This window comes from Sorex fumeus, unplaced genomic scaffold, assembly GCF_029834395.1.
Source record: "Sorex fumeus unplaced genomic scaffold, SorFum_2.1 ptg000007l, whole genome shotgun sequence".
Classification (NCBI taxonomy): Eukaryota; Metazoa; Chordata; class Mammalia; order Eulipotyphla; family Soricidae; genus Sorex; species Sorex fumeus.
Genome location: NW_026606064.1, coordinates 22,309,215 through 22,336,244, shown reverse-complemented (window position 1 = coordinate 22,336,244; position 27,030 = coordinate 22,309,215). Strand labels below are relative to the sequence as shown.

At 37.7% G+C, this 27,030-nt stretch overlaps 1 protein-coding gene across 3 annotated transcripts in view; it reads left to right on the top strand.

Annotated features, from left to right (window-relative positions):
* HIPK3 (homeodomain interacting protein kinase 3) overlaps positions 1-27,030 on the top strand; it is a 95,311-nt gene that overhangs the window by 47,305 nt on the left and 20,976 nt on the right. For all 3 annotated transcript variants that reach the window (XM_056131015.1, XM_056131024.1, XM_056131006.1), the window contains exon 3: positions 22,892-23,015. In XM_056131015.1, the coding sequence (XP_055986990.1) occupies positions 22,892-23,015 (124 nt within the window). The remainder of the gene's footprint in view (positions 1-22,891; positions 23,016-27,030) is intronic.

Sequence of the window (27,030 nt, the reverse complement as noted above, 5' to 3'; positions counted from 1 at the left end):
TGCTACTCTCTCCCCCTCCCAATCCTTGCCCTAATTGTCTCTTCTCTCTGTTCTTGAGAAATACCCTGTATAATAAATCAGTGACCTAGTGAATAAACTAATCTGAAGAGGGTGTCCTGAAAGTTTTTTATATTTAGTAAGTTGGTCAGAAGCACAGGAAACTGCCTGAGGTTGCGACTGAAGTAAAGGATAGTTATTTGAGACGGTCTTTAACCTATGGAATTTGTCTCTAGGTAATATCATAACTGGACTGAATTAGGTTGAATTTGTGGACATCCTGCTGATGTGAGGAAGCTGTCACCCACCCTTTTTGTTTTTGTTTTGGGGCCAGACCTGGTGGTGCTTATGGCTTACTCCTGACTCAACTGAGGGATCGCTTTTGTTAGGGCTCTGGGGACCATATGGGGCTCCAGGGATTGAACCCAGGTTAACCGCTTGCAGGGCAAATGCTGTACATGCTGTACTATTGCTCCAGCCCCCAAATTCCCTTTGGAAATTTGTCCTCAGATATATACCTATAAGTAGGATTGTTGGATCATGTGCTTCGACTTTTCAAAATCTCTACTCTTCTCTACTGGAGTATTTATCTTTTCACAGTCACAATGAACAGTATGCCAGGATTTTCTCAGTTATTATTTACAAGTTTTGACTCTTTTTTTTCTTTTAATTTTTATAAAGACACTGTTTTTACAAAGTTGTTCAGACATAAAAAAATTGATTTCAAGTTACTTGCTCCAACAAAACTTAAAGGAATGGCAAATGGAATTATCAAAAGATAAATCAGTGAAATTCAGTTTGTGATGATTGATTGCTATGTGGTTTAACCTATGTAAATAAATTCAAAATTTTAATACGATATAGTATTCTGCCTATTCTCTTTATATAACTAAAGTTTCAACTCTGGCATCTAAAATATATTGCATTAAATTTTGTTTTCTTGTCATAAATATATCATTTAATTTTGTTTCAGTTTTTGGTTTTGGGGCCACACCTGGCGATGCTTAGGGATTACATCTGGCTCTGCACTCAGGAATCATTCCTGGCAGTGCTCAGGGGACCTTATGGGATACTGGGGATTGAACCTGGGGTGGCTACATGCAAGGCAAGTGCTCTAACTGCTGTACTATTTCTCCAGCCCCTAAATAAAACCTTTAAAAGAAAAATTCTGTGCTAATTTTAGCATTTTAGCATTTTTATGAAATAGGCAAAACCTACAAATGTAGTTTAGTTGTGTGAAAAGAATTAAGAAAATTTAAATGGGAAAATATGATAGGCATAAAGTAAAAGCATTTGATCCTAATAAGGGGAATATTGATTTTTTTTTTCTTTTTGGTTCATACCCGGTGATGCACAGAGTTCTGTATACTCTTGGTTCTGCACTCAGGAATTATTCCTGGCAGTGCTTGGGGGACCAGATGGGATGCTGGGAATAAAACCCAGGTCAGCTGTGTGCAAGGCAAACACCCTGCCTGCCATGCTACCACTCCAGCCCCGGAATATTGTTATGTCAGAAAATATAAGAACTACTGAGTTGTCTATATTGATAAGTAAAAGATAAACCCTTTGGATGGAGGGAAAAAATCCTGTGTGATCAGACATAGATCAATAAAAATGAGAATTCATTTCGTTTTGACATTTTAAGAGTAGTCTTCTGAATGGGTTTGAGGCAATAGTTTATTGTTGGTTTGATTTTCATTAATCAGAAATGAGCTTATTTTCATATCTCTATTGGTCATTTGATATTGTCTTTAAAGAAATGTCTATTTTTTAGCTGGCTGTTTGGCAGTTTTTCTGTTGCATTATAGTTCTTTAGTGTATTGCCTCCTTACCAACTTCAGTTTGTAAATATTTTCTCCTGAGTTTGTAGATTGCCTTTTCACTGTTTATATTCTTTCATATATATAAAATTTGGATCTGGTCTTATTTATTTTTGCTTTTGTTGTTTGCACCTTTGATGTATCAAATAAATTATTGCCAGAATTGTGAATGTGACATCAAGGAATGAAGCACATGCCAGGTTGTGAGTTCATGTGCCAGTACTGCACTGTGGTTTGGTTGTGGTGCTCACAGACTTGGTGGTCCACCATGGATCACATATTTTGTTGTGGTGCTGGGGATCATACGGTGCTGCTGGGGTTGAATTCAGCTAGTGAAGAAGTCCTTGGATCAAACTTGAGTCCTCATGTCTGTAAAGCAAGTACTCTAACATTGAGCAATCCCAATGCTTCCAAAATTAATGAAAAAAGTTCAGTCACAAAGTAAGGGTTAATTCGGTGGTTTGTAGAGTGACCCCTCTAAGGCCATATAAATTGGGTTAATCTAATTTTATATCAGTTTTGTATGACTATAATTCTAGAATTGCCTATAAAAATTGTTTACATATTAACTACTTAGGATCGTTTAATGTTGAGTAAAAACATTTCATTTCCGAGGTTATTTATTTTGTTTCTTATGCTAATCTACCATTGATTTAATAGTGCATATAGCTATCTGTAAGAGAATCTGATTAGATGTCTGTCTTGATCTTACACACCTCAAAATATATGTTCCAGTTTGAGTCTTTGGAATTTCCTCACAGTGGAATTTAGTACCCAAGAGTTATTAACAGGGTGCCTGCTGCCCTGAAAGAGTGCCAGTTCAGTGACCAGTGAATAATTCAAGCATCAGCTGGTGTGGTGAGATTGTATTACTTAGGACAGGAATCTAATATGTGTTAAGTGTTGACATGAAAAAGTACAAATGTTTCTTTTTTGAGAAAATAGTGAATCACAAAATGTTTGGAATATTTCAAACCAGTATTAATAGTGATTTGAAAGTTATTTAAATAGTAAAAGTATGCTTGCTCTCAGAAAAAACGTGACAAGGGATTATAAAGCAAGAATGATTCATTCTTCCCCTTTATGTTGTGAGTATTTTATAATTTTTATTAAGGTCTCTCAGTGCTACTAACTCGTGTTCGTATGATTCATCTTTTCCCCAAAGTCCTTTTCCTTGTTCCGCATTACATATCAAGAAAGTGTATTTCTGGTTATATAAAGTTGGAAACTTTGAGTGTGTTTGGTTTCTTGAGTGCTGTATATTTAATCATTGATAACTAAGTCTTTGCCTCATATGTAAAATTTTCCATTATTTTCTTACTGTTCTGATCTGACTACAAGCACACACATACACACTGTCACACACTTTAGTTTCCCTCTGAAAGAAATTGATACTCAGGCATGGTATACCTTTCCCTGAATCCTTGATTTGAGAAGTAGCTTCTTCCTTACATACCATTTTGAAAAAGCGTATGCTGGTACTCTGTGCATATCATCTCACAAGGGCTCACTTATACTAACAATTACTTTCGTAGTTATTGAATAAAACTTAGCCTTGTGGTGAAGGGTATTTGGGCATTGTGTTATATGACCAATTGGGGTTTATCATATTACACCAAAACAAGTCATTTTACCATATTTTGTGCAAGTAGTACTAGCACAAATGAAGAAAAAGCCTCACATAATGGTTACATCTTACTTTGTGGTAATACTTGGAATAAATCTGCAATGAATGTGCAAGGAAATGTAATAACTTGCTTTCTTTCTCTAGGGTTCCTGAAAGCTATTTTTTTGGAGTTTATTCATTATCTTTGATTTTTACTACTCCAGGGTGATGCTGAGCTGAGTTTGATCTATAACCATAACTCCATTTATTTGAAGATTTTATTACCCTAGATATATTGTTATTGTTTTTTTCTTGTCTTGTTTACTTTCTAGTCTTCAGTTTGTTATTTAACTTTCTTCACAAGTGATTTCAACCTAGCTGTGTTTTATTTTATATTGTCTACATATTTTCTTTGGACAAGTCACTTTTTTTGTTTTCTATTTCATGACAGCTGCCACTTTTTCTTTTTTTTTTATTAACTCTTAGTCCCTCTTTTATTATCATGATGAAATGTTTACTGAATTTACTTTTATTGAAATTAATTTTCAAAGGGAGTGGTGTTGGAATTATGTTTGTGAGAAACCATAATTAACAGTATTGTCAGCCACAGAATCTCAACAAAAACCCAAAGTGTTCAAAAAAATTAATTTTCACTTAGAACTCATTTTCAGGTTAAACATGTTCATGGTAGAATGAACATCAGAAATTTGAAAAAGCAAAGTTAATTAAAAAGGATTAAAATACTTAAATGTGTAAGCGGAAGAATATTACTGTTTTTAAGAAGAATTTGATATTGTTCAGTAAGTAGGTTTATTGTGCACCTTGTGAGAACATAGGCCCAGCATCTTGTTTTTGTGTCAGGAACCTTTGAGAGACCACTCTGATGTGAATAGGAATGGTTTCATACTGTAGCAATTCTTCTACATTTTCTTGGCATCCTTAGTTTGATACCCGCAGACTAAATTAATGAGCAAGAGTCTACTTGGTGAGAAAAATATTTGTATTGAGTATTGTGATATAGAAGAAAAATCAGTCCAGGAATATCTACATAGAACTTAATCTTCCAATTAGATAAGCATTGGCACATAAACACTTCTGAACAACTTAATTTTTTTGAGAGCAAAGAATTTGAATTTAAAGATACAGCTTTTTAAGTAGTCATATGTAGTTTGTGAAAATTAGCAGTCTAGGACTGTGAATGTCACCTGAAATAGGCTATCATTTTCATGCAAAAGTTAACATACTTTCTGTTTTAACATAATAAAACAGTTAATATTTTAACATTTTAATGAAAGAAAAATCTCACTGAAGGAATTTGTATTGGAATGTTGTGGTAAGTCTATGTTATTGGAAAGAAATACTTGAATTGTATAAGAATTCTGTTTACTGCAAATTGCTCTGCATATATATATATGTGTATATATATATATACACACACATATACACACACTCACATGTATAAACTCCTTTAGAGAGAATGACATTAAAATAGTAACAGTAGTGTTATTACTGGGTTTGATAGTATATCTTTTTTAAAGGGCATACCAGAAATTTTATTATTTTTCAGTGATTTATATAAAAAATGTTTTTTTTCCCCATTTAAACACTGTAGTTCACAAAGTAGTTCATGATGTATTTGTTATAGGCATTCAGCATTCAGCACCAGTCCCACCACCACTGTTAACCTTCCTTCCATCATTGTCTCCATTTTCTCACCACCCCTCAAGCCTGCCCTCTGTAGCAGCCCAAAATAATATAAAAAAGTATTTTCAAAGAACAGAATTTAAGGTTTTTTTTTTTTTTAAAAAGGCAGAAAAGGGGCTGGAGTGATAGTACAATGAGTTGGGTATTTGCCTCTACTTCAGGGGAACCTGGGTTCGATTCCTGGCGAACCCCCCAGGAGTAGAGCAAGGAAAAGCATAGAGCCACTAGTAAGCCCAGAGCACTTCCTAAAACCAAGTGAAACCAATTTATTTTTGCTGAATAATATGAATAATAGCAAGTAACAAATTTAGTTTATTCTAGTTACTGGTTCATGATTCTGCTTTTTCCACTAATTGTATCACATTGAGCAAATGATTTAAATCTTTTGGTGTTAGTTACTCAATTGTAAACTAATGATGGTAGTAGTAGTTCACCTCAGTGGTTTCTGTGGAAGTTGAATTTCATAATGCACACAAAGCACTTAATACAAACTTAGTACTTTGTATCCACTTTGTAGGAACTATTAAAATCTGCAAAGAGAGAAAAATCACACTTGGATGGCAGGGAATCTCTCACAGTTGTTCCCTGATGTACCTCCTTTGTGTATATGTGCTGCCATTGCTCTTGAAAGCTGACTTTTTGAAAGCATACAAAAAAGAAGTTGACTTTGTGTTAATAATGAATAATGTATCTATTAATGTATTATTAATGTATCTATCCATCCTCGGCAGTAGTGTTTGGGGCTGGAGCAATAGCACAGCGGGTAGGGCATTTGCCTTGCATGCTGCGCACCCGGTTGGCCCAGGTTCAGTTCCTCCGCCCCTCTTGGAGAGCCTGGCAAGCTACCGAGGGTATCTCGCTAGCACTGCAAAGCCTGGCAAGCTACCTGTGACGTATTTGATATGCCAAACACAGTAACAACAAGTCTCACAATGGAGACTTTACTGGGCCCAGCTCCAGCAAATCAATGAACAACAGGAGGACAGTGCAACAGTATCTATTTAAAAAAAAAATACTCCTTAACTGTACTTTTGGGGAAAAAAATCACCATATCTTGTGATACTCGGGGTTCAGTCTTGACTGTAGTGCTCATACATCTTTTTAGTTGTGGCCCTCACACATCCAGAAATAACCAACGGTTACTACAGTACTCACAGAGGGGAGTTGCACCTTTTTAGTTGCATTGTGACTGTAAATCTATTGTTTTGCTAGAGGATGACAGACATCCGATCTGCCAGGATCTTGATTGGTGCATGCAGTTGCACCAGGGATTGCTCAGCAGTGTCCTTTGCAAGGCAAGCAATTTAGTCACCCAGCTGCCATCTCCTGGGGGACAACATGGAGAACATATGTGATGTCAGGGATTGAACTTGGGTTGGCTTTGTGCAAGGCAAATGCCTTATCCTTTGTGCTATCTCTCCTGCTCCAAGAAGTTAGGTATTTTCAAAAAGTAGTTTCCAGTTTTCTTGGGGAAGCTTTCCATTGTTTTGTCAATTTTCCTGACTGTTTGTTTTAGTAGCTGGGTATTATTATTTTGAACAACTGGATATTAGTTTGAATAGCGAGATTACTGTTGACTGCTCCTACTGATATTCCTCCCTTTGATTTTTGGTATTTGATTATATTTCCTGACACCTGATAGCTTTTTCTTCTTTGCTTGTTTCTTTGGGCACTGTACCTTAGGTAAAAAAGTTTTTTGACCCCCGAGTATCACAAGATATGGTTATTCTATTGATTCTATTTAATATGATGCCACTAATAACCCTTGAATATTTAGACAGAAAATTTAGCCAATTTAATGATTTGTTTCCCCAGTCATATTAGTCATGTCTTAGTGCTCTGCAGCTACGTGTGACTAGGGCAGATAGGGAACATTTCCATCATGGCAGAAAGTTGTGTTGAACAGTGTTATCCTCGGAACTTGGGATGTTTTCCTTCAGGGATAATTCTTTTATTCTGGAAGCCAAGTAGAGTGATAGATCATGTTGTTCCAAGTTAGGCTCTTCTATTTTGGTTTGCTTTGTTCCTAAGATATTGCCGTTTGTAGTTTCGGTTGAACACTTGAACACGCTTGGTCCTGCTTCCTCACAGATTTTTAGCTGGAGGCTCTAGGCCTATGTTTGTTGAACACCCTCAAGGCTACCTCTAAGAAATGTAATTTCATTTGAATGTTCCTCTTCCTTGTGGAATTTTGTTCTCTCAAGTCTTAAATACTTGTCACACTTTGACAAGCAGCTGCTCATGGTCTTTAAAATTTTTTTCTTTTTCGAGCTATTTTAGTGAAAAGACTGTTTTTACATTCTCTACTTTTGTATGCACTTATGAACTGTACAGAACACCATGTCCCCCAACCACACACACACAACATGCACACACTTAGTTGACATATCATTGGTAAATTTGTTATAAAACTATTCAACATATTATGATAATCCGAAGGTGATACATACCTGTAGCAATTTTTTGGCATATGTTTTATCCAGCTTTTATAATTGATCTTGCTGGGAATATTTATGGATCCTGATACCACTATTTTCCATGTTCTTTTATTAGCTTAAATATAAATCGGTATATATATATATATATATATATATATATATATAAATCCTGGCAATTTTATTTTATTTATGGATTTTTAAATACATGGGGGTAAAATAGCATTTGTGGCATCAGGCTGAGGTTATATAGAAAATCTTTATACTATTTCACAATTTTTCTTAAAGTTTTAAATTAATGTCAAAGCAAAAAACAAGTAAAAAAGAAAGCATTTGTCTATGAAATGATTAAATTTATCTCTAAGAAATGGCATGTCCCAGTGTGCCACTAGGTTGTATAAGAGATCATTCTATGAATCAGTAGTGGTTAACGCACAGGTCAGTGTTGCCTTGTGATTAAATAATAGATTTCAGTAGCTCAAATGTAGTTTTCTATCTATTATCAAGAAGTTTGGACTCTGCTTAAGTTTAATAAGCCCTGCCAATCACCAACTGAGACATCTTATAAAGTAACTTACTAGCTTTGGTTTTCTTGTCTATAAATATACAGTATCTACTAATTTAGGATTTTGTTAGAATTTATTAAGATTTTGAAAATAAAAACAAGAGAATATGATGATCCTAATGAATATTTTAAAACATTTTAATTGATTATTATGAAGCTTCAAAGTTGGGCCATTTATTATAGTTAAATTTTTTACCTGATTTAAATAAACCTTTTGACATTTTTTACTTATATATCATTTTTAATACATAACAGTTCCAATACTGTATGAAAAAGTATGCTTTATCACTTATTAGAGAAAACCATGAGCAGTGAGACATCACCTCATACCAGTGAGATTGACCCACATCAGACAGAATAGTAGAAGCACTCAGTGCTGGCACAGATGTTGGGGAAAAAGCAAACCCTCATCTACTGATGATAGCTGAGTCTCTATGGAAAATAGTATGAAGATTTATTAAATTTAGAATTGAGCTTCCATGCTCAGTAATTCCACTTCTTGGAGTCTACCCCAAGGGTCCCAAAACATTTATTTCAAAAAAGACATTTGCACTCAAATTCACAGCAGTGTTCATCACATAACCAAAATCTGCAAACGGTCCAAATGCCAAGAATAGATGAATGGATAAAGAAATTGTAGTATCTGTGTAGACAATGGAATACTACTCGCCTTAAGACAAGGTGAAATCATTCAATTCTCCACTCCACAGATGGAACTTGAGTGAAGTTAATCAGGAGAGGGACAGATACAGAATGATCTTCTCTCTTCATCTGTCTGTCTGTCTGTCTGTCTGTCTGTCTCTCTTTCTCTCACATTTTTTGGCGCTTACTCCTGGCTCTGCACCCAGGGTGATTCTGTGTAGGCTCAAGGGACCATTTGAGACGCTGGGGTCTGAATGCACACCTGCCAAATGCAAAGCAAGTGCCCTATTTGTACTATCACTTGGGCGCCTCATCTCTCAGGTGGGTGCAGAGAAACATAGTAAGCCAATAACGATTGGCCAAAGGTTACAGAACCTTAGAGTTGACCTACAGAACTGAGTTTACCAACTCAGCTTGTGTAGAGAGTGCCTAAGAGGGGACATTGGAACATTAAAAGAAAGGACAATACTCTAAGGGTGGGTGTGGTGTTAAGACATTAAATGCCTGAAGCATTTGTCATGCCTCGATGAAAATTCGGGGTGGGGGTGGGGAGTTTTATAATTTTAAATATAGCGCATGGGCTGGAGCCCAGTAGGTAGGGCATTTGCCTTGCTTGCAGCCGGCCCTACAGAGCCGGGTTCGATTCTTCTGCCCCTCCCGGAGAGCCCGGCAAGCTACCGAGAGTATCTTGCCCACAAGGCAAAGCCTGGCAAGCTCCCCGTGGCATATTCGATATGCTAAAAACAATAACAAGTCCCACAGTGGAGATGTTACCACTCGAACAAATCGATGAACAATGCGAGGACAGTGCTACAGTGCTAAATATAGCTCATACCAAATTTAAGGAATCTAGGGCTACATTTCTTCTCCAAATCATCTGTTGAATAGGGCTAACAACATTTATCTTGTTTCTGGAATACAATATTTGAAAGGGCTATAATACACAATTCTTATATAAAGGTAAGATTAATAATACTAAATATTGATTATTCTATGTCTAATATTATTTAAACTAATATATAAAGAACATATACAATTCAATTGTTATTTTTTTTTTATTTTCCACATATACTTTTTATCTTCTCCCACTAATTCAGCTGCTTACCTTCTCAGAGTTAACTTTTTTAAATTTCCATTTTCTCACTTTTTTATGTTTTAAAATTGTTAACTGTTCTTGAGAAATAAAAGATGAAACAATAATGCTGTCTATAAATATAGACAAATACATTTCTACCTTTACAAACTGTTACTGACCAATTATAGGTATGTAAGTTATTGGTCATTATTTTTGGTATTGGATTCTAGTCTGTATATTAGGCATATAGGTAATTTTTTTTAAAATCTCTCCTTCACCTCTTAAGCTTACATTTGTTTTGAAATATTACTGCTATTTGTTGTTACTTGATGGGGTTTCCCCCTAACCCCTCTTACCCCCACCTCCCGCCACACTTATTTCTGGTTCTGTGCTCAGGGATCACTCCTGGCTAGGCTTGAGGGACCGTATGGGATTCCAGGGCTCAAACTTGGGTCAGATGTTTGCAAAGCAAGCACCTTACCTGGTGTACTATTGCTCCAGCCCCTGTACTTGTTTATTTGATCTATAATATTGTCCTGCATACTTAAAAGATTAACCTTGCAAATAGGATATTTTTAATTGTGATATTTTTAGCTTATGGCTCAAGCTACATTTGAATAAGTATCTATTTTAAGAGCTTGTTCTTTGATTACATTTCAGCATGTTAATGAATTGTCAGAGTTAGTCATATACTCTATGAATATCTAGTATTCTTAATGTTGTTATTGAGTATAGCAACAAATTTCTTTTTGTTTGGGACCACACTCAGCTGTGCTTAGGGATCACTTCTGGGAGTGTTAGGGGGACCGTAGGGGATCCCAAGGATCAAACCTGGGTCAGCAACATGTAAGGCAAGAGCCCTACCCACTGTACTATCTTTCTGGCCCTAGCAACAAATTTCTTATATTAAAATATCATAACTTAGGGCTGAACCAATAGTACAGCAGGTTGGGTACTTGCCTTGTGAGCTGCCAACCTGGGTTTGATTTTCAGCATCCCATAGCCAGGAGTAAGCCCTGAACATTTCCAGGTGTTGGCCCCAAACAAAAAACAAAGTATTATTATTACCTTGGTCTTGAGGATGCAGCTCAGTGGTAGAGCATATCCTTTGCATGTGTGAAGTTCTGGCAACACACTACATACATAATTTATAAATGAAATATTCCTATAAATGGCTGATTATCTCTTGAGAATAATTTACTTTCTAAAGTTGTTCAAGTTTTCTTGGTTGTTTTTAAGAAGCACCACTCAACAGGATTTTGAAAGAATGCCAAGTTATCTGGAAATAAATTCCTTCTAGTATATGTTGCAGGTCATTCTTCTAAGTTCTAGTTGTAAAGATTCTCTGTATTGTTTTTTATAAATTGTAATTTCGTTATGGTTTGGGGGTTTTCTTGGAGATCTTAGAATGTTTACCTTTTATGGTTGGAAGTGTCTAGTCTCCTTTCTCCTTCATAGTTTCTCCTTTGATTAAGGATTGTAAGAAAAACCTCTGGTGTTGCTTCCTCTTAGAGACATTTTATTCCTACATCCAATGTTCTTACTAGAAATTTGTTCTTGTTCAATAGATGAAAATAAAAGTATTTAGTTAACACTAGTTGTGTAGTTTATTAATACTAGAAAACAAAATTTCTACAAAATCTGGGTGATTTTTAGCATTAGTCTTTTGTTATATGGTGCAAATATTTTTTAGAAACAAAGATTATGGGACTCTGTATACTTGCCAGCTTGATTATTCAGATTATTGCTGATAAAATGGGTATGTATCTTTTCTAGCTTTGCTATGCTGCACATGTTTATCGGTCTGTATTTTATGATTATGATTGTCTTTGCTGACTTTTGCTAAAAATAAGACTTTGACTTGTAAAAATTGATCAAGCCGTGATTTTGAATTGATATTTATGAGTACCCACACCTACAACTGATGAGTGGATGTTCACGCCTATTGTTGTGTTCATTTCCTAATTGTCTCTTTAAAAGGATGTTACAGTCATCTTTAGGAGCACAATGATGCCAAAATAAGAGCCTTATTTCAAAAGACATTTGTCTATTTAATGAGAAAGATAATTTGTGGCTCAGATGAGTAAATGCTTAAAGATCAGGAAGAGGGTTTAGTTTAATACCAACTAATAGTTTTAAAGACATGTGTATATATATATATATATTTCACATTTCCTAGTTTTAAAATTAAAGGTGTTATGTTTAAAGAGAAGAGCACATTAATTATAATGTTTCTGAGTGGGAGAGCCTCCATGAAGTAAAAGCCTAAAGTTTTAGTAATTTTAGAATTGTTTAAGATGTGACAGTTAAAAGCATGGATTTTAAAGCAATAAAAGTGGTCTTAATTGAATCCTCATCTATACCTGTAGTTAGCTATGTGTCGCCCCTTCCCCTGCCTGCCTTCAAAAGGATTGAGGTTAATATTTAAGAAACATTTAGAGCATTGCCTGTAACTGCTTGATGTTATTGTTGTAGGTATGGATTTTTTTTTTTAAAGGATTTATACAGAAAAGAGAGAAATGTTTTGCTTTAAAATGACTCAGGGCCAAGGAGATAGTGGAAAGAACCAGAGCACTTGCTTTGCATGTAGGAGACCAACATTGATCCCAGCACAAGGACCCTCAGACACCAAGTTGAGCCCCTGAGCTATACTATGTGTGGACCCTAAACAAAATAAAACATTAAAACAACATACAATGTGAACGTCAGGGTTTCTCTTAGTTTAACTTTCTGGTGTTTCTTTCAACCAGGATTTTGTAGGCTAGCATTGTGATATAGAGAAAGTCATTTTTGGAGTCAGGCATCTGAATCTCATTACTCCCTGGGTGACTGCAATGTATATCAATTTTCTATTGGTGTGCGGTAATTTCAAGATGTGGTTAATTGAAAAACTGATTTTTTAAAACTTTTTAATTTTTCTTTTTAGTGTTTCTGTGTGATAGCTATACTCAACTGTGGGATTCTTATATTTCTTATGAACCCTGTATCAGCATTATCTTTATATTGGAGCCAGAAATGCAAAGTAAAAATTATTTTTATAACATTTTTTGTTTAAAAAATATTTTTAAAAGTCAGGACTACTTCCAGCCATACTCTGCTCTGTGATTCAGGCACAGTAGTTTAGTGCTTGTGGTACTGTGGTGCTTGGTGCCTGGCAGTGTTGGCAGCTCCCAGGGCCAACTCAGCGTTGTTTGGGGGTACTGTATGGAATTGGGGAATAAAACTCAGAGTCTTGAACCTGTGAAGACTGTGCTTCATCCTTTTGAGCCATAGTCCTAGCCCCAGTTTTAATTTTCTTGCAGCTAGGAATCAGAACCAGGACTTCCATACATACATGTGAAGCTTACACTCCTTCACTGAGGTACATCCTATCTCTTTGGGCACCAAAGACTCCCTGTTGTAGCCTAGAACATTTTCTTTGAGTGAGATGACGCATCAAAAGTTACATCCATGATAAGACATCATTGGCAAAGCTCAGCAAATGGTACTTGCTTATATTATGTAGTCAGAACAATTTGAGTAACACAAGGTGGCATGCAAGACTTTCAGTTTGTACTTTTGGTTCATGTATTTGGTTTTTAGCATTCTCAGATGAATAACTATGTGCTAACTATTATTTTTGGTCAATGAAGTCATTGAAAAGTATTGGCTAGTAACTACAGGCAGTATTTGCAGTGCCGGGAAAATATAGTCATGAAAGAATTAAAGTACCAAATTTCATATTTTAATGGGGGAATGGAGAAGTAGTAATGAGCAGAAACATGTCAGTTGGTGGCATGTACTGTATAGAGCAATAAAGTAGGTTAATTGAGAAAACATAGTTCTGGCGTGATGGCAGAAGAGTAACCACCCAGGCTAACCACCTCCTCGTGTATATGACAGAATAGCACACAGAAAACAACAATTCTAGACAAGAGATAGAATGGGCGGAGGAAGTATCTCCTAGGAGGCAGAGACAGGAAACAATTGTTATGGTAGTAAAAATTACAGTTTTGCTTGGAGTGCCAGCAGGCTACCATGATCCAAGAGAGTGAGGGAAAGCTACTACAGGCAGTCTTTGGTGCCTAAAAGGCATGTAAGTGCCCTTATGATGCTTATACCAGCACCCTAATTCCTGGGCACTATGTCAGTTAGGGAAGTGCATACAATCAAGGAAGGAAAAATGTTGCCTTTCTCCAAAGAATAGTGGATACCAGGGAAACGGAGATCCATGGTAGAGTGATGGGGAAACAGATGAAAGCACGCATAGATGCCATACTACTACTGTAATGCCACAAGGTAGGCAGGGTTGGAGGGTGATGCCCTGCACCATTGTTGGTAGGGTTAACTGAAGGTGCTGAGTGCTTGTTTGGAGTTTCTAGCAGGGGAACGCAGCTACTCATATACCCTTGACCAAAGACCGGTCCGTCTCTATTTGGGGAAGGCCGTCCTCTTCGACCAAGCGTGCAGCTTCGGGAAGGACGCACATGGAGGGGTGAGGGAGGAAGGGGACGCCCGCCTATCCAGCCAGATCACCCAAATTAACCCTGCCAATCAACGGGGTGACAGGTTTTGCAGCCAGATCATCCATCCAACTGAAGCTATTGGACAACTGAAGCTTGTGACTTGTGGTGTGATTGTCCAGAGTAGTGACAATCAGCTGGAGCTCATTATCTCAGGTGTAGGCAACTGCAGTTTGATCCTTTGGGGGAAATCTGGTTATTAGAATTTATAGGGGGACAGAGAGAGCCCCTGGTCTCCTCATAAGAGAGGTTCCTTTCTATAGCTGACTTCTCTGTTAATGAAAAACATTGACTCCAGTCCTGACTGGGGCTATCACTGAACTTAGGTTACCATAACACTTCCTGTTCCTCGGTAGATTAAAGCACTTTGGTCCTGGCAGCAGAAGCTTGTGTTTCTAGGGAAAGTTGTTTTTGGGAAGTTGCTTAGAACAAGATCCATGCCACATCTCTCACCCCTTGCCTCCATTCCCTGAGACTAACTTCCTTTCAAGGCCATTACTCCAGAAAACAGATTGAGAGATCTGGAAGGATGACATAATTTTACAGACTACACTCCACCCAGACTGCCTGAGAAACACATTCCTTCCTTCTTCTGTGACTGCTCTTGAAACGCATATTTCACATGGTTCCACGCCTGTCCACGATGGTGGATAAATTACTTCGTATGAAATCAGTGAGTTTATTGACATTTGTTTTGTGTTCCAGGATGTCTTCAGTCCATGAGAATGCTTTATGTGCACTCAAGAAAAATGTAACTCATGCTGCTTTGGGGGTGAATTATTCCATAATTATCTGTTAAGCCTACCTGAGGCAGTTTTCTCCTTTTTAAATCTGTCTAGTTCATCTGTTCATGCTTGCGAGTGAGAACTAAAATTGCTTATTAGTATATTGCTATCAGTATTACTCTTTAGTTCTATTGATAATTGTATTATGTCTTTTGACAGTTTATCATTTTGCATTTATACATTAATAAGTTATATCTTCTTGCTGTAACAATTTATTAATCATATATTTACTACTGTCTTAGTATCTTTTGGGAAGGAAGGTGTTTGGGCCATACCTGACTCAGATTCCTGCTTCATGTTCAAATGATTTCTTGAGATCCCAGGCACTGCTGGGTCCACACCAACAGTCTAGTATCCCAGAGTGGCCTTGTAATGAAAAATGAGACGACCTAACTGAAGGTACCAGCGAGAAAGGAGGTGGTGGTTGTGGGATATAGATTTGAGTGTGTTTTTGTGTTTGGGGCCACACCCGGTGATGTTCAGGTCTTACTCTTGACTCTGTACTCAGGGATCATTCCTGACAGGCTTGAGGTGTCCATATGGGATGCTGAGGATTGAATCTGAGTCAGCTTTGAGCAAGGCAAGTGCCCCATCCCCTCTTCTCTCTTCCCAGCCCCTGTTAATGTTTTACTTTGTGTTTTTCAAAGGCCAGGGACTGTCTAATTAGATCATTTCTGAGCCAGAACATAAAGAATGAAGAAATTAAGTTATGTTTTGTTTTGTTGCTTTTTTTGGTCACATCAGGCAATACCCAGGGGTTACTCCTGGCTCTCCACTCAGGAATTATTCCTGGCAGTGCTTGGGGAACCATGTGGGCTGAGGATTAAAGCTGAGTTGGCCACGTGCAAAGCAAATGCCTTACCTGCTGCACTGTCACTCCAACCCCAGGAATTGTCTTCTCTATTCTTGGAACCACCTTCCTTATGGTAAATGTATGGATTGAGGCAGACTATGGCCAAAAATAATAAAGGGGTCAATGTGAGTAATTAGAGCAACGAACTGGGAAAATAACAGGAAATAATATTTGTAGCTAAAGATTGAATTGTATAACTATGCAGAAAGGAATTTTACTTTGAAGTGGAAAACTATAGTGTTAACATGTATTTGCTCCTATTTTGAGAATTGATTGTAGAGGATAGAGTAGGAAGAAGAACAGTTAGGAAACTGTTCAGATAATCTAGATGAGAGATGATGATCTCTGTTCAGGTAGTAACAGTACAGGTAGAGCAGAGTGGTCATTATGGCTTTTGAATCTAGTCATTGAGATTTACTGATTGATGTGGGAAATGAAAGCGGAATTAGGGTTTATTCTCTTAGATTGTCAGTTTCATGAGCCTGGGAAGGGAGGTCAGGGAGGAACGGTGTGTGTAGGGGGATTAGGAATTCTTTTTGAACATGTTCTGTTGGAAGTGTCTGATAGATATACGAGAAGAGATGTTGACTAGTACTTGGGAAGGTAAGTCTGAAGTTAAAGGACTAAGTTATAGGTTGGAGATACACATCTGCAAATCTTAAGAATAGACGTAGTATTTAAGAACTGAGTGCGTGAGATCACCAAAGGGAATTGAATGCAGATAGAAAAGCCAGATAACCAAAGAATGAGTCTGGGCTACTCTAGAAATTAGGGGTTGTGGAAATTAGATAAATCTAGAGAGACATATGAGAAGGGAGTGCTAGTGAGGCAAAAAAGAAACTAGTAGTATTCTGGAAGTCAAATACAGTGGGTACTTAAAGTGTAGAGCACAGTCAGTTGTCAAAGGCTATACAAGTCAAGTAAATGGAGGATGTGGCAATGCAGTGGTTGATGGTCCCCTTGACAAGAGCTATTTTGGTGGAGTGATGCGGTAATGAAAGACTGATTAGAGGGGAGCTCAAGACAGGAACAGAATTGGAGGGAGCTTTTCTAAAAATGGTTTCAAGAAGGGCTGTTATAAAAGGGAACAGAAAAAGGTTTATAACTGAAGGGAGAGTATGTAAAGCTTTCCTTTTCCCCCCCAAACTGGGAGATACTAGATGTTCCTATATGAAGAGATTGGTGATGGAAGAGTGGGAAATTGGTGGGATGATGCAAGTCAGTAATTTAGCACAGATGCCTTAGATGGAAGCACAGGCAGATGCCAGTGGGCTTGTAGATATGGTGAGAATGCAGAAGAGTTTTCAAATTATCTCTTAAAATTTTTGTTTTAAAAAGAATGGAGGGATAACAGGAGTGAAGACGAGAAAGGAAGGAGTTGGTTTAAGAGAGGAAATTTGAATTCAGACAGGGAGTGTGAATTAATTAGTAATGTGTATATAATGTTTCACATTTTATTCATTCTTTTAATCCTTGGGGTATTTAAGATTAGTAAACCTTGATTTATTTATCTTTGTTTGGGGTCCATACCTGGCAGTGCTCTTGGGCTCTGTGGCAGTTCTTGGGGTCCACTGCTGGCAGTCACTGTGAGAATCATGTGGTGTGCTGGGAATAGAATCTAGGACTCTCACATGTGATGAATGTATTTTGGCTCCATTTAAAAAGAATAAAAATTGGAAATATTATGGCTTAGACAAGTTACTTGCTGTTGGGTTGGAGGGGATTCTAGATGTCTATCTTCGGTTTTAAAATTTGATACAAGTTAGACAATTTTTTTTTAATTAGTGAAACACCATGAGATACAGTTGTAGACTTACAAGTTTTTGTGCTTGGGTTTCAGTTATACAATGATCAAGTACCCATCCCACCACCAGTGCCCATTCTCCACCTCCACCAATCCCAGTATCCCTCCCACCCCCCGCCATTCCCCATTCCACCCTGCCTCTGTGTCAGGGCACTCCCTTTGGTTCTCTCCTTTTGGGTGCTGTGGTTTGCAGAAGAGGCCAGCCGCACACTCTAGGGGTAAAGGCAGCTTAGATGGAGAAGGAAGCACCAAATAAAGGGTGCTGGGAAGATCCGCCCAGGACGGGAGATGCATGCTGAAAGTAGACTCTAGACTGAACATGATTGCCACCCAATTTAGACAATTTTTAAAATTTGAAGTCATTGCTTTCTTCCCAGTCATTCAGTATTTGTTTACTCATAAGTTTTTCTTGTATTACCATTTCCTCCAGTATAGCAGAAGATAATTATGACATTATATGGGTTTTTTTATTGGGAGGAGAGGGGGTCACACCTATTGATGCTCAAAAGATACTCTGGCTCAACAGTCAGGAACCACTCCTGGTGATGCTCAGGAAATCACATGGGATGCTGGGAATGGAACCCAGATCGGTGGCATGCAAGACAAGCACCTTACCCATTGTCCTTTCTCTCTGGCCCACAGTATCTGATTTCCAGAACAAGAGTTTTTTGGTTTTCTTTAAGTGCCCTAAATGTTTGGAAAAGCAGTAACAGGGTTAATGTAACTGTAAATCCTGGTGCATTGAACAGATTTGGAAATTCAGTAGTCCCTTTAACACCATACCTTCTTCTAGTCCCATCAAAGACAGGTATTTTCTCCTGAGCATTTCTAAGGCAGTATTTTTTAATTTTTCTTCTTATTAGTGAATCACAGTGAGGTACAGTTACAGACTTACAAACGTACAAACTGCTTGCGTTTCAGTCATACAATGGTCGAGTACCCATCCCTCCACCAATGCCCATTTTCCACCACCAATGGTCCCAGCATCCCTCCTACTGCCCCCACCCCATCCCCTCCACCCCACCCCGCCTCTTTGGCAGGGCATTCCCTTTTGCTCTCTCTCTCTTTTTGTGTGTTGTGGTTTGCAGTAGAGGTATTAAGTGGCCATCATGTTCGGTCTATAGTCTACTTTCAACCTGCACTCAACTCATCCTGAGTGGGCCCTCCTAGCACCCTTTACTTGGTGGTCCCTTCTCTATTGAGTAGGCAGTACTTCCTTTTGGTGTATATATATCCTGCTCTGAATTTCAGCGTTGAAGTATATTTTTGCTTAGTAGCTTAGTGAACTGATATAGCATCTCTTGGTTAACTTTACTCTTTTTGGCAGCTGGGGGTGAGAGAAGGCTCCTAGGGATGCTAGGAAGGTCTGCAGGCTCCTCCCAGTGATTTTTGGCCAGCTAAACTGAGGATACCTGGTGTTGTTCGGGGGGACTATGTGGTGTTGGGGATTGAATCATGGTCAGCTGCATATAACACATGAGCCTTAACCCCTGTATTATCTCTCTGACCTACCCTCATTTTTTATAATAAGAAGTGGGATTAACCCAAACATTCATCATCTGGCATGAATGGTTAAGTAAATGAATATGGTCCCTGGTGCACTGCCAGGGGACCATATTCATTTATGGTTACTGGGCCCACTAGAGCAAATTGATGAACAACTGGAGGACAGAGCTACAGTGGACAATGCTATTAAAACCAAATTTGTTTTACTTCTCCAAAACCCTGAAACACCATACGGGGTTAAGTGGGCACACTGAAAAGAAATTAAAAAGGTAAAAAAAAAAAGACTCTAAAGGGTATTAAAGCACCGAAATTTATACAATTATGCATAGTTGGGTTTTAGCAACACCAATTCCAGCACCAGTGTCTTCCTCCCTCCACCATGGTTAACAGGTTCCCGCCTCCTGCAATCCGCCCCCAGTCCCCTATTCCCCATCCTCAGCCTGCCCAACCTTGTCAGGCACATTTTTAAATTTGGTTGTTGAAATATGTATCTCTTTTTTTTTCCCCAGTGTTTTCGACTCTGTGGCTTAGATATTTAGTGCTACCACTCCTTTACACTACCAGTGTACTCGAATTCCCTTGCACACCCTCCCTGGTTATTCTTCCTGCCTTGATTTCTTTCCTTCATTTCCTCCCTATGCTTTGGGGCCAGGGGCAATAGAGACATACCTTCCCTCTTTCAAACACTGCATCCCTTTATCTAGTTATTCTAAATACTAAATATAAATGAGATCACCCTGTGTTTGTCCTTCAAAATAAATTATCTTAGGAACTAGAGGTTTAAGAGAATCCAAATCAGAATCCCTACTACGACCACTTTTGTACAAATGTATAATTTAGCCCAGCGGAGGAATTTGAGAATCGGTTAAGATGTAACTGAAATCAAACAAACCACTAAACTGTATTATATTATATATTATTATGGTATATTATTCTTTCAAATATAGCTGAATTTTGGAAGTTTACTGTAAGATCAGCTGGAAAAGCACACATCTTTAGGTTACTACTTTTTAACCTCCTCTTTTTATTTTTTTTTTAAATTTATTTGTTGAATCACCGTGAGAACAGTTACAAAGCTTTCCAGTTTAAGTCTCGGTCATACAATGATCAAACAACCATCCTACCCTTCACCAGTGCATATTTTCCACCACCAAGAACCACAATATACCCCCCCCATCCTACCCTCCATCCTTCCATGCCTGTGAAGCAGATGATTTCCACTTAACTCTCTCCGATGGAGACGTTACTGGGCCCGCTCGAGCAAATCGACGATCAACGGGAGGGCCTTTACCTTTACCTTTTTAACTCTCTCTACTTTGATTACATTCATTATTTTGACAAAAGATGCACCATTATTATTTGGAATTTTACCCCAACAATCAGACCTGCTGAAAAGGCATCATGAAATAATTGGTTTTCTATTGCTGGTTATAAAGACCATATGATGTTGCGTGGCCATAATTGCAGCCTTGCGATTTTGGATTTCTGATATTTTACTAATTAAGTCTGAGGGGATTTCTGCCAAAAACCTCAGAGTTCCGAGATTGGTTTGTGTGCCTCTGGTTCCATGGCTGTTCTGGAGAGCCACTTGTGGGTGCGTGGGGGTGGGGGGGGGGGGCGGGCAACAACTGGTGGTCTTGGTAGGGCAGGAAGGACGTGCTGGTTCCGCTTCCCATCCCATGAGGCTGCAGTTGCCCTGTCACTGCCGGCTCATACCTGGCTGTCCAATAAGCGCTGGGTTCCGATTTAGGTCCGTGTGCCTCTGGGGCCATGGCCTGGCGTGCCAGAGAGCTGGTGGTGGTGGTGGTGGGGGGGGTGGCTCTTTTTCTTTTTTTTGATTGAATCACCCAGAATTGCAGAATTACAAAGTTGTCTATGATTAAATTTCAGATGTACAGTGTTCCAGCACCAGTCCCTTCACCATTGTCCACTACCCATCACCAGTGTCCTCAATTTCCCTCCCACTCTCCAGCTTGCCTCTCTGGCAGACACATTCCCCCTCCACCATTGTCCTGGTGTTCCCTTAGTAATGAACAAAAATCAAAATTATAGCATATAGTGAAATAACGGGCTGGAGTGATAGCACAGCGGTAGGGCATTTGCCTTGCACGCGGCCGAGCTGGCCGAGCTGGGTTTGATTCCTTCCCCCCTCTCGGGGAGCCTGGCAAGTTACCGAGAGTATCTCGCTCGCATGGCAAAGCCTGGCAAGCTACCCATGATGTATTCAGTATGCCAAATACAGTAACAATGGAGACGTCACTGGGCCTGCTCGATTAACGGGAGGAGAGTGCTACAGTGCTACAGTGAAATAATAGTATCACCTCTGCAATAGTCCTCCCTAAGATTTGTAACTCAAATCTAAGAAACTAACAGACAATCCCCCACTGAATGACCTTCACACATATAAACTAATTCTTAAAGTTGATTTCCATTGAAATTACCTAAATCGACTAGAAAATATTGAATCCAGGGTCTCATGCTCAGATTATTTTGATGTAATTGCCATGGTAATGGTCCGGCCATGTTGTTAGAGTTACTAGACCAAGATTTTAAAAGCTTTTCAGATGATTCAAAGAAGGAAAATTTAAGAACCTCTATCTTTAGCTTTATATTGAAAAGAAAAAAACTAAAATATAGTAACTGAAGCCAATGCAAGATTTTAAGTAGGATTCTTTTCCATGAAGGGCATGATTAGCCTAAATTGAACCCTGATGTTTAGATGGCAGAAATAGGGGTTTATTTTCAGATTTTGATAATTATATTGTAATATAGGAGAATATTTTTATTTGTAGGAAACATAAAATGTACAGAAATTTGGCAGACTCTCTTAATGAGTCAGGGGAAAATGAGTCAATCTTGTTCTTACAACTTCTTTGAGAATTTTTAAAATTAGAAAATGCACCACAGGTCTAGGAAAACTCCATAGCTCTATGTGGAACTCTTTTAAAATGTTCATCTTTGCAGGGGTCAGTCATGTGAAGTAGCAAAGTGATTTATCCAGGAAGGATATCTTTTCCCCCCAACTAACTCTTTAAGTGCTTAAGTGCTTTTAAACTATTGTGTTATATATACTTTTCTTCCTTTTAAAGAAGAATGCATTGAACTTTGTCTTTTGAATGAATAATGGCTGTAATTATGTGAATATATGTATTATGTTCTAGATAATACATACTCGTAGTACCAGTCTAGATTTACTTTTAGACTTTGGGGGTTTTATTTTGGTCTTAGCTCTCAATGTCTGGTTTTCAGTTATGTTATATCATAGTGCTTTCCATTTCTCTTTTATTTCTTTTCTGCAGTCTCAAAAGCAAGAAATGTGCTTTTCCCCATTTGAAGTATGTTAGTAAAACTATTTAAGTATAGAGACTGAAAAATAATAATCAGTCTATATTCAGCTTTTTTCCAGTTGTGATTGTATTGATAGCACTGTTCAGTCCTACCACAATACTGAGAATTGATTTCAAAGAGTTCTAGAAAATGAAAAAGTAAATAGATGATTTCTTTGCTAACTTTACATAGATTGTTTAATCATAGATTGTCAAATAAAATTAGGTCATTTAAAGAAAAACCATCCTGTTTTTTTTTTTTTAATTTCAGAGCTCCGGAGATTATATTGGGATTGCCATTTTGTGAAGCCATAGACATGTGGTCATTGGGATGCGTGATTGCAGAATTATTCCTGGGATGGCCACTCTACCCAGGAGCCTTGGAGTATGACCAGGTAACAGAACTGAGGTGTCATGAACTGTATCAGAGTTGATAGAACATGAGGAAAAATCATAGACATAGGAATGAGTTTTCCCTGGTATTCTCCACAATACATGTGAAGATATTTAAATTTTATTTTTAAAAAAAATGAGGTCAAAGAAAGACAAAACCTAGGATCTTAGAAAATTTAAATCCAAGATCTCAAAGCGCTAGTATTCAGTTTTAAGAATCTCATTTATAATAACACTGAAGCTTGTATAAAGTTACAGTCCATGGACCCCAAAACTAGTTTTGTAAAACTAGGAAAATCTTATGGTTTCATTTTTATCCTTTAGACATATAAAGGGCTGGACTGTACATTTAAGTAATAGTGTTTTTACTTTGGTGGCAGTCTTTGATGATGGATGAAATAATATCAACCTCTCCCAGGGAAGTAAAGACTATGGCTTTTGATCTTGAGCCAATAGCTCTTATTGGTCTTAAGTACCTTCCATCTCCTGAATCCTTTTCAGTAGTATTAACTACTTTTTTTTTTCTTTTTGGGTCATACCCGGTGATGCTCAGGGGTTACTCCTGACTCTGCACTGAGGAATTAATCCTGGCGGTGCTCAGGGTACCATATGGGATGCTGGGGATCTAACCCGGATTGGCTGCGTCAAGGCAAACGCCCTACCCGTTGTGCTATTCCTCCAGCCCCAGTATTAACTACTTTTGAATGGTGCCAAGAGTCCAGTTTAATATTTTTTTAATGTCTTAGAATCTAGCAGAATTATCACCTGAAACACTTAAGATAGTTTTCAGGTAGTTCCTTAACCTTTCTAAATCATTTTTTTTTGTTTATTATTACTTTTTGAATAATTGGTATTTAGTATTAAAAAATTTCATAGTGTATAACTTAGTTTAAATAGAAAAGTTTAGTCAAAAATTAACATTAGTTGTCTATGTTACATTAATTTTGTCTTTTTATAATTGGTTTATCTTGATAAATTTTTATTTAAATGATGCACCATTTGTCTTTGGGGTGCTAAGGACTTACTCCTGGCTCTGTGTTCAGGGATGACTACTAGATGTGCTCAGGATACCATATGTGATGCTGGGGATTATACCTGGGTTGCTGTGTGCAGTGCAAGCATTTATCTGCTGTACTTTCTCCAGCCCTCCATTTAACTTCTAAGCATTGAAATTAGAAAATAGAATAATCTAAGGCATAAATGACAGTTAAAATATATGTGTTTTAATTCTAGTTTTTAGGCTTATTTTCCATATTAAAAGGAATACGAGAGGGGCCAGAGCAATAATAGTGGGTAAGGCACTTGCCTTGCACATGGCTGACCCAAATTCTATCTCTAGCTTCCCATATGGTTTCCTGAGCCCCGCCAGGGGTGATTCTTGAGTGCAGAGCTAGAAATAACCCCGGGCATCATTAGTTTTGACTTCAAAGCGACAACAACAAAAAGGGATACATGGGAAACAATTTGGATGGTATATCTTGCTGAAATTACAGGTTATTTGAAATTTATTATTAGATTATCTTTTGTTTATCACAAACTTTAATCTCTTTCTTCCAGTGACTTCCTACTTAGTAAAATCTTCCCTTTTAGATCAGAATTTTTTTCAATCTCTTTACCATCCATGTTCAAGATAACTCTTGAGACAGTTTCTATAGAAATTTCCATAAATTCTGTTTTCCTTTAGATTTTACCCTTTCTAGTAGTTTTAGATGCTATACTTGTGAGTTCTAAAATGTTGCTGATCTAGGTGAAGAGTTCCATATTCCTGCTAAAGTTCTGAGGCCCCAGCTAAATACTAGACAGAACTATACCTTTTACTTGTCATATTTTATGATATGCATACTTCTCTGGAGTAAGACGCCATCTAGTGGCAGTTTCAAGTTTGATTTTTATATTTTTACTCCGGATTTGAACTTTAGTTTGTCTTAGTCTGACAGTACAGCCCGTACCATATACTGTATTTAGTTGGTTTTACTTCCCATTTAAAAAAAATAGTTTATTTTTATAGTTTTTCACAATAATTTATTACATTCAATATTCCAGCACCATCCCCACCACCATTACAGCTTCACACCACCATTATTTTCCCATCCACCACCTAGGCCTGTCCCAATAAGCAGACCCTAAGTAATTTATTTTGTATTGCTTATTATAAATAATTTTCTAAAAATGATCAAAATATTTCCTTAGAAGAAAGTGTGTGAAGATTGTTGTATCTCACCCTGGAGCCATTAAGCCCTTATATAAGATTTGATCACTCACATGTTGTTACAGGTTGTGCCTTGTGTGCTAATATTTTTTTTTATTGCGATTGGTTTCCTTGTACTTTACATCCCATCCAATGTTGTGTGCTACCCTGGTACATAAGTGGTGTAAAGTATGAGATATCACTCCAGAATTCTAAAATTTTAAATAAGATGATACAGCTGGGGTTAAATTTTTAACTGGATGGTGATTTTGGGGTCTGGAGGCATCTCTGCAGTTTGTTGATCTCTTCCAAGATTTATTTGTGAGTCTCTGGATCACGGCAGTCAGTGAGTTTATATGGCACCAGAGGCAGTTCATAGGCATGATTGCCAGGCTCCAGGAAGAACGGGGATGAGGGGAAGTCTCCCATCCCCGACTCCCTGAGAGCCTAGAGATTTCTATCACAAATGTCACATACTTGAGTCTTGTTCATGGGTGATATTTGTCCAAGCCTGTGGAGATCAGCTTTGAGCCTGGTGACTGTTGGGTTCTTGCTTCCATTTTATAAAGAATAAAATTGAGACCAAGCAAATGAATGGACCCATTAAAATGCACTCTGGTAGTTTATAATAAAGCCCTGATTCAAAACCCAATTTTTCCTAAAATTCTGTTAACCAGTACCAAATTTGATCTGACGCAGATTAATATATTTTTAGAATGTTTATTAACTCCTAAAGGGCTATAGTAATTGAGAAAAGGTTTTGCTAGTACTTTCAGGAAATTTATATTTGTAAATGTCAATAGTATCAGTCATTGTGCAATTATCAATTCAGGGGTTTAAAATTCTTTGCAAAATACATGAGTATGATAAATGAGTGGTAATGCTGGTAGTAAATGTAATATAGTGCTAGTGAGGTCTGGGTGGGTGGGAGTTCAAGAAACATGGAAAGGGCAGGGGAAATCTAAAGCTGAAAGGCCTTAGTGCCATAATTAGGAGTTTGGAGTTGATTTCTATTTAAGGCAGTAGATTTTTACTGTGGAGTAGCAGTTATATTCACATTTTACCAAAAGACTGTTAACAGTGTGTAGAATTGGTTGTGAGGGGCTGGTTTCATGAGGCACTGGCTCATTAGGAGGTCTTTCAGATTGTTTAAGAATTGGGAAAAAAAGTCCTGGAACACAGGAACAGAGAGAAGAGATAGGAAAAATATATTATTAATGAGCTAAAATTATTAAGTTTTTGATGGTTGGGTAGAGAGGGTGAGACTCATAAGTTTCATGTTGGATTGGGTGTTTGTTCTTATTCATCAAGAGGGAAATAGAGGAAAATTAATATATTTTGCATGTTGATATTGGTATGTACACCAGTGACACATGCTTGATTGTGGCTTAATTAACATAAATTACGGCACTGTGATTCAGTTCATTAAGGGAAAATTGAACTGTTTCCTTTGAAATTCCTAAAGGTCAGCCAGTGGAGTGCTTCAGTAAGCAGTGAATCTTCAGCCCAGAAACTAGAGATAAATGTTTAGCTATTGATATGGAGATAAAAGTATGCTTTGTGCTTATAGATGATAAGAAAACTTTTGAAATGTGGCTTTATGTAAACAACAAATGGAGGTAGCAATTAAAGATGTCAAGAAAGATTAAATTAAAGATGTAGGAAGAGAACAAGGAAATTGTGTTGCAATGGAAGTGGAAGGAATAGGGGTGGTAAGTTGAGTATAATACTAGCATGTGTGAGATCCTGAGTCCAGCAATGCATGGCCACATGAGCACTACCAGTTGTAGGCCTGGTAGCTCCTGAGCACTGGACAAGGCCCTCAGTCC